Source organism: Electrophorus electricus, chromosome 13 (genome assembly GCF_041902795.1).
Source record: "Electrophorus electricus isolate QZ-2024a chromosome 13, ASM4190279v1, whole genome shotgun sequence".
NCBI classification, from domain to species: domain Eukaryota; kingdom Metazoa; phylum Chordata; class Actinopteri; order Gymnotiformes; family Gymnotidae; genus Electrophorus; species Electrophorus electricus.
Window position 1 is genome coordinate 2,767,384 of NC_137509.1, and position 13,672 is coordinate 2,781,055.

Sequence of the window (13,672 nt, forward strand, 5' to 3'; positions counted from 1 at the left end):
ACTAATAACTTCTGTGTTTATATCTATTTACGTTTAGCGATAAAAACAGACATCAATGGCGAGAGCACATGGTTTAAGGAATGAGAACAAATCTTGAGTGGTCAAGAAGTACAGGTGGACATTGTGGATGGTGCCAAAGAAACGGAAATAATAAAACAGCTTCCCTGCCTACCGTATAACTTTCCTGATTAACAATACTATAAAGTGAGATACCACATCTATACATTGTATTCACCTGTAACCACGTTACCTTACTTGTCCACTCTGACAGATAGGGGAGACCTAACAGTAATCTCATAAATAACACTCAACAACAGTAGAGTTCACAAATTCACAAGATGTCTTAAGTAACTGATCTCCAGCATGCCCCAGATCAGTGCTGCTCCATTTCAGCAAGGTGGTCCACCTTTAAAGCAGTAGTCCCGCCTCCATCTCTGCACACAAGGCTTTTCACTGGGTTACCAGCAACAAGAAAAGCAACCAATGCTAAACAAAAACATGCACACCTGGCACAAAACATTCTTGTTAAAGTTCTTTGGTGGTAACTCATAGACTAAGGGTTTAGGGGTTCTGCTTAATTGGTACAAATAAGATTTCTAGTAAATACAATTTCAAGTGGTTAACAATTTGTTTACACTAAACACAAGGTAAGCAACAAACGTAAATTGATTGTGAGGAATGAATATTGAAGAGAATAATGAAACAAAGGGCATTTCTCAAATAATAAAACCAAACATCACAGTTTAACGATAATATTAAGATACCCAAACATTACTGGCTGATTACCATTTGACATCATAGTAGGTTAAAATATCAAGTTATTACTTTGTGAAGCTGTGGGAAAAGAAACTTGTACATCTCTGTGGGATGAGAAAACCTGGCTGCCCTGGTAAGTTTTGAGTCTGATGGAATTTAGGATCATGGTTCCTTGGGTATAAAGATACTGTTACAGGGTTAGTGCCATCCCAATCTGTGGATTTATTACACCTACAAAGTGTTGGAAGAACATTTTCCAGTTTTAATGTTTTAAACATCAATATTGGACTATTTTGGCCTTGTTCCCAACACAATTTTCTCTAAACTTCTCTAAAAGGATAAAAAAAGAACTATCTATCTAGATCTATCTATGAGTTCATACTGTATGTTTTTATAGAAAGACACCAAATGCATTATATGTGTACAGATGCAAATAAGGTAGGTACTATACTAGGTTGCTAGGTAGATAGCTGTTATTGTTAACATAGATATATAACTAGCTAGCTAATATTAATTCTGTATTAATATTAATATTAATACAGAACGCACCTCAGTTAATTGTGTGAACATTAGCAAAATCCTCCATCATGATTCACAATCATTTAAATAACAAAGCAGTGCTAACTATAGCCAAAAAATAAAGGTGCACTTCATAGTTTAGTGAAATGTAGCGAGGTAGCTAGATTCTAGATTGTAAAGCGCCTTTTGGTATTAGAAAGGCACTATATATGTGTAAATAATATTAATGGTAATATCAAATTAAGACTCACGCATCATGTGTTACCATCCATGGAAGTGAAAGAATGACAGTTTGCTGTCCATCGTATCATAATATGCACTGATAAATAAAGCCCACTCTATAGATATAAAAAAGGATATTCACGAATACATTTTGGAATGAAACCTTTGATTTATTTCAGTACTGAAGCTGGAAAGGTTTACATAAAACTGTGTGAAAAAGTGTAACATATAACAAGCAGATAATTTGGACTAATTTGTATTGTAACCATTGTAAACACATCACATATTTTTCATATTTGCACAACCAAAACATTTTCTGTGTTCTACAAAATACACATTTGTTTAATGTGTAGAAAAGTTTAGATGTTTTTTTTTTCTTGAAAGGTATTTCATTATGTTTTTCATATAAAAGCACAACATTGAAAATAAAACAGTTTTAAAACTTCTTTGGCTGTGAATTAAGTTGCATGGCAGTAATTACATCGTGTTTGATAATGAAAATGTTTTGGTGATGATATCAGTGAAAAACTGGCAATTTAAAATACAATAAAGACACACCAAATCAAATGTAACCAACATCACACTAAAACAGCAGAAAATGTAATTATTGCACATTTCTCTAAGGAGAAAAAATGGTAGTCCATATAGTTGGCATGTTTGGGTTAATACTTTAGCTAAACAATACTCAGCAATGTAACGGCTCGAATGCCACAGGTCAAGGAGCAGGTCGCTCAGACTCCCTCGACAGTAATAGACATTTATTGAGAAACACAGAAGACAAGGGCACTCACTTAAACTGTGAGAACGAAGCACATGAAACATCATGAACACTAACACTAACGAGCGACGACAAACGTACTTATACATGTTCAACGACTGACAAAACTGCACGTGCCAACATCAGTTTAAATACACAAAATGTGCAGGTGTGTGCAGACACCAGAGGTGAGGCTCCAAACAAGAACAATAACAGGGAATTCCCACTGCAGGCTGCGGAACGAACTATGTGACCCCTGGAAAGAGCAGCAGTCTGTGATAAGCAATGCTTCCATTACTTTCACTTTGAAACATGATGCTGAACATAAAATGAGAAAGAGAGGTGCATGTGAGAAAGATGGCAAGATGAAATGTGGAGAGAGAAACTGACAGAAAAAGAAATGGAGAAAACGAGTTGTGAGAGAGCACAAGTATGTCCAGTAATACCCATCAGCTCTATTTTATTTATGATTCTTAGGAACCATAACCATATTCATTACATCATTCCAATAAGCCATTTTTACAAAAATGAATGGCAGAATTGTATTATTTAATTGGTTAATCCGATTATAGCAATTCCTTGTCTACCAGAAAGAGATTATAGGAGTAATAGTATACCAGTTCCTAAGGCAACATGATATTAACACCATTAAATACATTTTATTCTGAAGCATCTAGAAGACCCTACGGCATATGCATACTTGCTTTTTGTTGATTTTAGTTCTGCATTTAATACTCTCCAGCCTCATTTAGTGTTGGAGGAATTGAAGCCACTGAGAATTAAACCTTTCATTATTTACTAGTACCATTCTTTTGGGTCAGGTTGCATTCAGCTTGTGAAAGTTAAAAGCAACTGAAAATGCCATTTGATAGGTCAGTTAATGACTCCTTAGTTATTCTCAAGTGAATATCTATAATGGGGCTCAGACCCAGATCAGATGACACCAACAGTCTACTGGGTGAGCTACCACGCTTTAATGATGGTGGGCCGTGTGCAAAACAGTTAGATCTTAGAACAGGCAAAATGAGAGGAAAAACTAAACACTACACCAAGCATGGAATAAGGGAGAACAAAGCACAACACGGGAAGAACGGCAACCCCGATGACCTGGGGAAAACCAAACTTAACCTTCCCAAACAAAACCAGAAAACAGGGAGGAACTTTAATGGCTAAGGAGAGCCCTGGGAGAGAGACAGACTTGAGAGGGAAAACTGGAGAGGGGAGGGGACATGTAATAACAAAGACACCCTCGCAGAGCTGAAGAGAGGTGCAGCACAAGGGCTCACAGACCTCAATACCCAAAAGTTACCAGGTAGGAGCTTGGCTCAACACTTTAGCAAAGACCCCACACTGAGTGACTGGGTCACTGGGTTTATATAGGTGTAGACCAGCCTGATTAGTAGTGTGCCTGAATCGAGGCCTCCCTCTGGTGGCCGGAGGGGGCCTCGGCCTGGTGCCAACCCTTACAATATCAGATTGTATTAACTTGTGTACCTGAAATTCCTATATGCTGTATTTCATTTTATCACACACCCCAAAAACTTTCTCTACCACCTGCCCCTCCCCCCACAAAAATAATTCCTGCAGGTCCCACTGATTCATCACATGTAACACTTACACAGCAATATAGATCCCCAAATCAAGACAAAAAGTGCAATTATACAACATGACAATATATGAAAAAATACTCAGCAATTACTCCTATTCACCAAATGAAGTATGTGCCATGTGTCTATTGCTCACACTCAATTTTGACTACTAATTTGTTGGTTTTTTTTACAACCTGTGCAGTATGTTTCCACCACGCTTGGTTTAACGGAGTAATAAAATCAGTACATCACTGCATTCCCAAAAAAGTTTTCCTTGTCAGGATTCCACCTTTGTCACATTTGTAAACGGATCTTGATGTGGCCTTAACATTTCCATGTTAACCATTGTGCTTAGATATTAGATGAATAATGTCTGGCTGAAATTTGAGATGAATAATTTTATTGGAATTCAACACCCGCTCTTGTTTATATTAGTAATGCCTAATGCAATTTGGGGAGGTTATTTACAACATTTATTTGTCATTTTCACAATTTGAGAAAGTCTTCATGTTTATCTACTGTTACATATTATTTGTTTTAGTAACAGTTAAAGGTTTATAAATAGCCTTCTTTCTGTTTTCCATTATCTGCATATACATGAAAACAATTTCACCAAAAAAAAGCAATTATTCAGTGGTTTTGATGATCTTTCCACAGCAAGACCAAAAGCTGTGGCCTCCATAAAGCCTGATCCACAGGTATTTGAGGGAGAGACTGTCACTCTCAGATGTAACATAGAGGGAAGAGGCGTCTCTAAGTGGCAGTACAGCTGGAAGAAAGAGGGTTCACTCAGTCCTGTCAGCAGAGAACAGCTTTACACAATCAGTGGTGCTGAAGAGTCTCATACAGGTAAATACACCTGTAGAGGAACAGAGGCAGGAGGATCCCACTACTCCCACACCAGTGATGCTGTTACGCTGACTGTATCAGGTGAGTGTGTTCAACTCTTTAGTTATTATTAATCCCGGTATTGTATGATTACAGATGACACCAGATATTTAGTCTGTGTCTTCCATGACTTTATACACTGCTGTTCTGTTTGAGTTAGTGGCAGCAGTAGTGCTGCAGTCCATCAGTCTGAGCTAAATATCTCTACTGTCAGCCTCAGGTCACCATGAGAGCAGATCTGCATCAGCACTTAGGCTGAGATGTTACATCCTAATAGATTGTGTCTCTGAAATATAATGACTGTGGTAAAGCGTCTGGAAGCAGCATGTGAACTCAGTTTATGACCTGAACCATTTGTTTCATTTCTATGAGCAGTGAAACCTAAACCTGAACTCAACTCTAGCCCTCAAGGAGCTGCACTGATGGGAAACCCAGTGACTCTGTACTGTAAGCTGGAGCAGTCTGCTGGATGGAGGTTTCACTGGTCCAAACACACACAGAACCCTGAGAATGAGACCAACACTGCAACACGCTCCTACACCATCAGTGCAGTGAAGCTTTCTGATGGAGGCCAGTACTGGTGTAGAGCTGGCAGAGGAAATCCAGTCTACTACACACACTACAGTGATGTGCTCTGGGTAAACATTACTGGTAAGAGAGTTTCTGCGATAGTGATACTGTATACAGCTGAACATATAAACAACATGCAGATAACAGTGGTGGCACAAGGCTGGTTTTGGCTCAGAGGCTGATATCTGCACACTCTTAATAAACTACATAGACAGTGTGAGAGGCTTTACTAAATTCCAGCTACAGAAATAAGCAGGATTTCCCAGTGACATCATGTACGAGGTAGCACCTGCATGAGTGAGGGAGCAGGACTGCTGCTTTTACACTGGAACAATAGAGTTAAGAAGACAATACAGTTAACATTACAGTGTATGAAGACAATACAGCTAACATTGCACTGTATGAAGACAATGCAGTTAACAATACAGTGTTAAGAAAAAGCTGTAGAATTAAGGACTGCAAAAAGGCTCAGAGTGAATAGAGAGTGTGTGAGGAGATGAGAACTGAGCTCCGGTGTGTACAGGGTTTGTTTAGGAGTAAGGTGGTTAAATACAGAAATACCATCATTTAGTTATTTTAAAGTACTGTAGAGTATGAATGTCTGAGTATTTTCTATCAGTTAAACTATCAGTTTTCCTATAGTACAGTGAACAGTTCGTGTATGTGGCATTAGTTTAACAGTATTGTGCAACATTTGATTTGTCTCATTTGGCAGGTGTGTCTTCTCTAGTCTCTCTGATCATCATTCCCAACAGAACTCAACACTTCAGTGGTCACTCTCTCTCACTGAGCTGTGAGGACCAGAGGAACTCTACCAAATGGAGAGTCATGCAATACACACAAAATAGGAGTGTGTCAAATTGTCCACCAGGCAAGGGATCAGTTACAAGATCTACATGCAACATCAGCTCTCTCTCCACATCTCACACTGGAGTGTACTGGTGTCAGTCTAAGTCTTTAGGGAGCAGTAAACCTGTCAACATCACAGTGCATGGTGGGTCTCCAGTAAATTATATCTCAGGAAACATAGGACTAGTGATAGAATATAATAATTCTACTATATTTGTTTGTAGTATTAGATGAATAATATTTCATGCATGTGAAAATACTTGTGTGTATTTTCCACATTTTATGTTTTCTGCATCTCTTTTACAGATGGTGATGTGATCCTAGACAGTCCTGTACATCCTGTGACTGAGGGAGATTCTCTGACTCTACGATGTTTATTGAACAAAACATCTTCTAACCTCATATCTTACTTCTATAAAGATGGATCACTCTTTTGGAACCAGACCACAGGACAGATAACCATCCCTGTCATCTCAAAATCAGCTGAGGGTCTCTACTACTGTGAATACCCAGAGAGAAGAGAATCACCACAGAGCTGGGTCTCAGTCAGAGGTGAGAAACAAATTTCATGAGATTTGATTTCTTTTACATTATTTCAGTAAGCATAAAGTGCTCTGAATGTAAATTCATATGTGTCACTTTGCTTCCACAGACTTAGGTCCTGGATCTAGTGGTGTAATAGTTGGACCGGCTGTTGGACTCAGTTTAATCTTGTTGCTCATTATCATACTTATCCTGTTCCTGAGCTACAAGAAGAACAAAGGTTTGAAAGCATCCATTTATCTGTAGCATATGACAATTATATACAGGCTATTTAAAGACATGTTACTTCTGTACACCATGGTGGATGTGCTCTTGCTGTCAGAAACTTTGCCAATTTACAGGATAAAAAGTATTTTTATCCCTTTTCCATTAACTGTTAAATGAAAATTAGCAGTGATCCTGTTAACTTTACGACTGTTTTACTGTGTGAGGAGGTACAGGATCTCGGTCTCCCCCTACTGGACATCAGGAGAACACTAACCAGACCACGGGCCAGAGGCAGAGTTGGACTGGGCCTGAGAGCTCTCTTGCAGGAACCTCACTGCTGCAAGCAGGTTGGTCTGTTTCTACTGAACCCACCAGCTTTTTGTTCAAATGAACACTTTTATTTACACGGCCTTCTTTCCTCTTTAATAGGAGGTGATCTGATTTATGCCAATGTTGGTAACAGGATTACAGGTAGAGTTCACCTCAAATAAATTTACTACTTTAATGGCTGCCCTTTTATGTTTGTAATGATTTTACTGCTTCATCCAACAATGACACGTATGTATATGCTGTGAATAATAAAACAAAACACATAGGAAATAGTAAGAACTCTGCATATCCGCAGTAAGAACACTGACTTTTTGCTTTTCTGCTTATCTAAACTGACTTCTAAATATCTGACATCTGATGGTAATGTCAGATAATACATTAACAGGCCCAACTGATGGAACTTTCTCTAAAAAAGAGCTGAAAAACTTGAAACTTCACAGTAAAGGTACATACCACTTAATACAAATTATTTTAAAAGAACACAAGACTGAATGGAGGGACACTTAACACTGTCTCTTTTTTCCATACAGTACCACCCTAAATTATGAACTCTATTATTATTATTATTATTATTATTATTATTATTATTATTATTATTATTATTATTTTAAACAGATGATACTATGTATGGGTCAAGTGTTGTGGTTTACTCAAAGGTTTAAAGCAAAAAAACCCAAAACAAAGGAATAAAGACCAATATTAACAATTTTACTACAATCTTGTGTGTGTGTGTGTGTGTGTGTGTGTGTGTAAGAGAGAGAGAGTTGGAGAGAAACTAACAGATTGTATCTTGCAGACTTAAAGATACAAATATACCATCAGTTGTTGGATGTTTGGAATTTGCCCTTGTTTTATGAGGTATAAGGTTCACATTACTACTATAATGTTAATACATGTTTTTTACCACCATCAATAACTGTAACCCAGGGTTATAGTTCATTTAATGATTGTTGACAGATTATTTGCAGTAATGTCTGTTTGATGCCGGTATCAGTCACACTTGATGTACAGTATCTGTTTGTACACACCTACCAAAAATTAAATATTTCTTTTTGTATAGTAATTTTCACATAATTATATATGTAAAATACATATACAACAGTTTATAAGAATACAAAGGTAACAGAAATGCTATAAATTCTCAAAACCGTCCTTAGTCTAAATACCAGAGATAATTATTTATATTTAGCAAGTCAGAGTAGATACAAAGGGATTTATTTGGCGAAAATCTTACATTGAACTAAGCAAAGACAAAGTCAAACCATAATTACTCTAAAAAGTGATGGCTAGTCAGTTAGGAAAATAGCAAAACCTCTAAAAGTTTTGTTTTTTAATTTTTTAATTTTTATTTTTTTTTAAATAAATGCAGTTGCCAAAACCACCAATTGCTGCAATGAAACTGGCTCCTATGCAGATACCCCAGGAAAGGAAGGTACCTCTACTGAAAAGGACAAGCATATTAAAGTCATTAGCCTAATAAATCACCAGTTAACAGAACCACAGATTTCAGCTGAAATACATGCTTTACTGATCTCTAGCAGGGCAAAAGTCTTGGGCAAAAGAACGCAGCCAATGCACACTAGAACACTGGAAATCTGCTCTTTGGTCAGATGGCAGCATGTGTGGTCTGCATTTTGAAACATTTGGGAGATGATGTAATTGTGTTGTTTCTTCCTCCTCTCACAAACTCTCACTGAAATCTTTCACTTCTCTCACTGAAACCTCTCACACCTCTCACTAAAACCTCTCACTCCTCACAGCCAAACCTCTCACTCCTCACACTCAAAGCTGAACATTCTTCTCACTCAAAACTGTCAGTACAGCAAGTGCATGTGATATGGGCCAAAAAATTCCCACCAAATCTGATCTGACTGCTATGACTTTGGAATATTTTAGGCTTTACAATGTAGCTTGCAGGTGCACAAAGATACTTTAACATATTTATTTCCCCTCTGGACTCAGTAATTCCACTAATTTACATGTTGCAGCTTTAAAAGATTATGAAATTAGAATGAAAATGAGGGAAAGCAGTTTGTTTCCTCTTTAACAGATGCTGGTGCAGGATTCAGTGATGTGACTTATGCTCAAATTAAAATGAAACCCAAGAAGAAACCAAAACAAACAGGTGGGGCGATGGGCTTGTGTATGAAATATATATACCTTGTTTTTTTGTGGTGAAAGCTAATGCATGTGTGTTCTGTACTGTTAGAGAAGACCAGGGAGGGCACTGATGTGATGTTCTCAGAACTGAAACAGAAGTCAGAAAAGGGTAAGCAGTAGAACATCACAGCTCCACTTCATAAATGCCAGATAAAGCAAGAAAATGGTTTTATTAAACACTAATTTACTTTTGCATCTTGGAAATGTGTAAATTTGTCAGTGTTTCTAACAACATTAGTGACAAAAGTGGCAACAAAAGTAGTGAAAATGTTTTTTATATACTAAGTGATAAGATGCCAATGGAATCTGGACAATATAGAAATTCCTCGGAAAAACATGATCCATGTTTTCTCTGGCCTCTGGGAAATTATAGACCACACAAAACACATCACTGTAATTGGTTGAGGACAGTAGTTTGTATTGGGTTAAGCTTTATAGTTAATGAGAGTAGTCTGTGTGGGGTTAAGCAGTGACGTGTCTGCCTGATGGAAGACTACAGGGTGTGACTGGAGGCCTGTAGTGTGGGATGTCTGATCCCAGAACTGCAGAGTTCTTTAAAAGGATTATGATGGTAAATGACTGTGGGGAAATAATGAGGTTATTTTCTCTCTTTCACAGATGGTGCAGAACCCAGTGAAGTGACTTATGCTGAAATTGAAATGAAAACCATGAAGAAACCAAAACAAACGGGTGAGACTGAGATTGAAACAGTGTATCTGAATATACTCTGTTGTGAATCATAGATTCACTTTTGCATTTAATAGACCGAATGCTTCCAGCTCCTGTAGTGTTAAAAAAGTCACTGTGGAAGCTGTTCCATAAGATGTTACTTTATTGTGTGAAAGCTAATTCATGTCTGTTGTGCACTGTTAGAGAAAACCAGGGAGGGCACTGATATGATGTACTTAGAACTTAATTTTCACTTTTGAAGAGAAAAGTACAATAGTCACAATAGTAGCAACAAAACTAGTTAAACTAAATAAATGAATGTAAACTCACTGCTAGGTGATGGGGGGTAGAATGTACACTGCTGGCTGGGTGATGGGGGTAGTGAGCATGAGGGGAAAAAGATGAGACTGTCAGTGTGTGCTAATATACTGATATGTCTATATGCATATGAATGTCTGTTCTGTAGGTGTGTGTGTGTGGAAGCAAGAGAACAAGTATGCATGTGTGTGTTGAGATGCCTGTGAATAGATGTTGCATGGTGCTGCTCAAGGATGTACTGCACCATAATAAGCTCTACACCACTGTACAGCTGTATGATCTTATCGAGCTGTGCCCACTTTCTGAAAACTCCAAAGTGTCTCTCTTTGCCCTATGCTACTGCTGCTAGGGTAGCCAGCATTTCTGCTTTCTGTGTGGGGCCCATGGCGGCCCATGCCAGTAATGTTAAGTGGCCCCTAATAAACCTGGATGGGCTTCATGGGATGGTGCAGCAAGAAGGAAACAGGCATTTATTGGTTCCTTCTTGCCAAGAGTCTTTAATGGGTGTTTAATAATATAATACATGAGATGCTACATTAATACTAGAACAGAGAATACCTAAGGACAAACAAGAAATAGAAACAGGGTTGTAGAGAGCAGGTTGGTGGTAAGTTTTAAGATTTGAGATTTATTTTGAACATGCAGAGAAAATTTGACTGATAAACCTGTAGGAGGAGCAGCCCAGAGATGAGGAGCTGATCTGGAGGATGCTCACCAAACCTATGGAGGTTAGAAGAAGGAACAGTTAACAGATCAGCTGAAGATGAGCAGAGAGTACAGTTGGGTTTGTAAGGAAGGAGAAGGTCAGACAATCAGGAAGGAATGAAATTATTAAGAGATTTGCAAGTGAGCATAAGGATTTTGAATTGGATGCAGTATTTTACAAGAAGCCAGTGAAGATCTTAGGGAACAGGTGTAATATGTTTGTGAGTCAGAAGGTGCAACAACATAATTTGGACTGATACCTACAAGAAGAGAAATACAATACTCCAAGTGACTAAAAATAAAGTCATACACAAGAGACACAGCAACAGGGTTAGAGAGACAGGATTGAAATTCTATTACAATATTGGCTATGTTACAAAGATGACAGTAGGAGGTTTTAACAATAGAACTGATATGTGCATTAAATTAATAAAACACAAATTGTTACCAGGATTGTATTATGTGGAATATAAACAAATTTCAGAGTCGTATATCCCATTTCAAAAATGTTTTGCTCACTAGGGGGTATTCTGCAGTGTTTTTAGACCTTGAGTCAGTGTAAAAGTCTTTGCATTCTACCTCTTTTCCAGGTGATTCCACTAAAACCACAGATTCAACATATGCTCAGGTTAGCAAAAGGCACAGCAAAAAGAATAACAGGTAAGAGTGATTCATTACAGACATGTTGATAAGACAGTTCACTAGCAATTCCTTAACATTTCCTAGATGAAACTATAGGGTATTCTTAAAGATGTGCCTTATAGAACATATCAAATTAACATTTCAAATTAACATTTTTCTCAATAGCTTAAACACTAAGGTTAAGCCATTCATGCAAACCCGAATAAAAATGTATGTTTTTCTAATTAATGTGTGAAGAGACCTTATAAAGCATCTTTCTCTTTTAGGTGTCTGAAGAAAGTGCAACATTGTGAAATTTAAATCTTCAATCAGTGACTCGAGTAGTGTCAAAGCTGCCTCACAGAGAATCTATGATAAATGTAGTTTTTACAGGATCTGTTGTTCCGTTCCTTGTGGTGTTGCTGTACTCGAGGTTTTCTGAAGTCTAGCTTGTGGCTTTAGGGGACAGGAGGGACCAGGATCTGAACTAAAAAGATATTTAGGCTTATACTCCATAACTTTGCCAATGATGTATCCAGTTTACATCATCTAGTAAAGATCACTTGATGCTGCTGAATATTTTTGAATAGCCACAATCAAAATAGTACAATTAAAAGAATAATAATTTTTAAAAGGGTGATAACAGTACAAGGTGCATGCTCATTTGGTATTTTTTATGGGTTTTTTTACATTTAAATTTCATTTTTATTAATAGATTTTTCTGTTATTCTAATTTTCTCTCACCATGAACATCCTAATGTTTTATAGTCTTTTTGGCTTGATTTTTACCCATATGCCTAGCCAAGTGTGAAACATTTAAGTGATGGCTCACATACTGCACATTGTTCGTACGCTATACATTTTGATGTAAAATTGTAATTCAATATTCTTATATATCATTATAACTTATTATTGTAGCCTATTTGTTTACTTATGTCTTTCTTTCATAAATGTTTGTTTGCTATAATAAAAAAAAACTATTGCTATTAAAAACTCATTATCGTTCTAAAAATAAACCTTAACATTTCTTAACATGTACTGTATATGCATGAGTTTGTATGACAGGTCTATTGGTCCACTCATTATGTGCGCCCCCAACATACAGCTGGTGTGTTCAAAAGAGCAAATAAATAAATAAATATAATAAAATCTTACAAAAATGTAATTATGAATTTCTCTTATGATTGCAAATTTATAGTTATCATGGTTAAATAAAATATTTATTCAAGCTTTAGTTTTATATTTTCTAATTCAGTTAAAATTACAATTTAATCTGCATTAACTACATTAGTGTGTGTGTGTGTATTACATATATATATATATCTCTCTTATTTTTTATTTGATTTTTAACTTGTAACAAATTTACTTAAGCAGTGCAAAGTAAAAATGTAATGCTTGAGGATTAATGCACTGAATTAATGCAAAAACATATTTTTTCCCAAACACAAAATTATTAATGTTCTGTTCTTCTTCTGATATGCACTCATGAATGGTAAAAATATTCTCATTGGCTTAGCAGCTCTTCGCTTTATTCATATTCCAAACTAGCTCAGTATCTAATCAAACGCTGCACTTTGTTAAGATAGCACTTCCGTGTCTTCAGCAGTGCCAGACAGAGAGCACATGGGTCTGGGTATGTGTGAATGGTCACGATCAGCACTTAGAAACTGCATTCAGGGAATTTCAAAAGCCAGTAGTGAAAAGTCAAATATATTTAAGTGATTCTTATGAAAATCCTCATTTTAACTACAGGATGGTGTAATAAACTTAACAAATCCTTTGTAGCAGGCCTTCAGTGTCAAACATTATGGAGTTAGAAAGTATAACTCCAGTCCAGGAGATCTGCTGCCTTGCAGAGTTTAGAAACTGCATTCAGGGAATTTCAAAAGCCAGTATGGTTTATGTGAAAAGTCAAATATATATTAAATGATTCTTATGAAAATCCTCATTTTAACCACAGGATGGTGTA

At 36.9% G+C, this 13,672-nt stretch overlaps 1 protein-coding gene across 1 annotated transcript in view; it reads left to right on the top strand.

Annotated features, from left to right (window-relative positions):
• Positions 1-12,821, top strand: part of LOC118240137 (cell adhesion molecule CEACAM5-like) — a 33,544-nt gene extending 20,723 nt beyond the window's left edge. Inside the window, exons 7-18 of the mRNA XM_081695034.1 lie at positions 4,501-4,773; positions 5,104-5,382; positions 6,017-6,295; positions 6,457-6,702; positions 6,803-6,913; positions 7,125-7,247; positions 7,330-7,371; positions 7,616-9,355; positions 9,440-9,499; positions 10,009-10,080; positions 11,673-11,742; positions 11,991-12,821. Coding sequence (XP_081551160.1) covers positions 4,501-4,773; positions 5,104-5,382; positions 6,017-6,295; positions 6,457-6,702; positions 6,803-6,913; positions 7,125-7,247; positions 7,330-7,371; positions 7,616-7,737 — 1,475 coding nt within the window. The 3' untranslated portion in view covers positions 7,738-9,355; positions 9,440-9,499; positions 10,009-10,080; positions 11,673-11,742; positions 11,991-12,821. The remainder of the gene's footprint in view (positions 1-4,500; positions 4,774-5,103; positions 5,383-6,016; positions 6,296-6,456; positions 6,703-6,802; positions 6,914-7,124; positions 7,248-7,329; positions 7,372-7,615; positions 9,356-9,439; positions 9,500-10,008; positions 10,081-11,672; positions 11,743-11,990) is intronic.
• Positions 12,822-13,672: the final 851 nt, after the last annotated feature.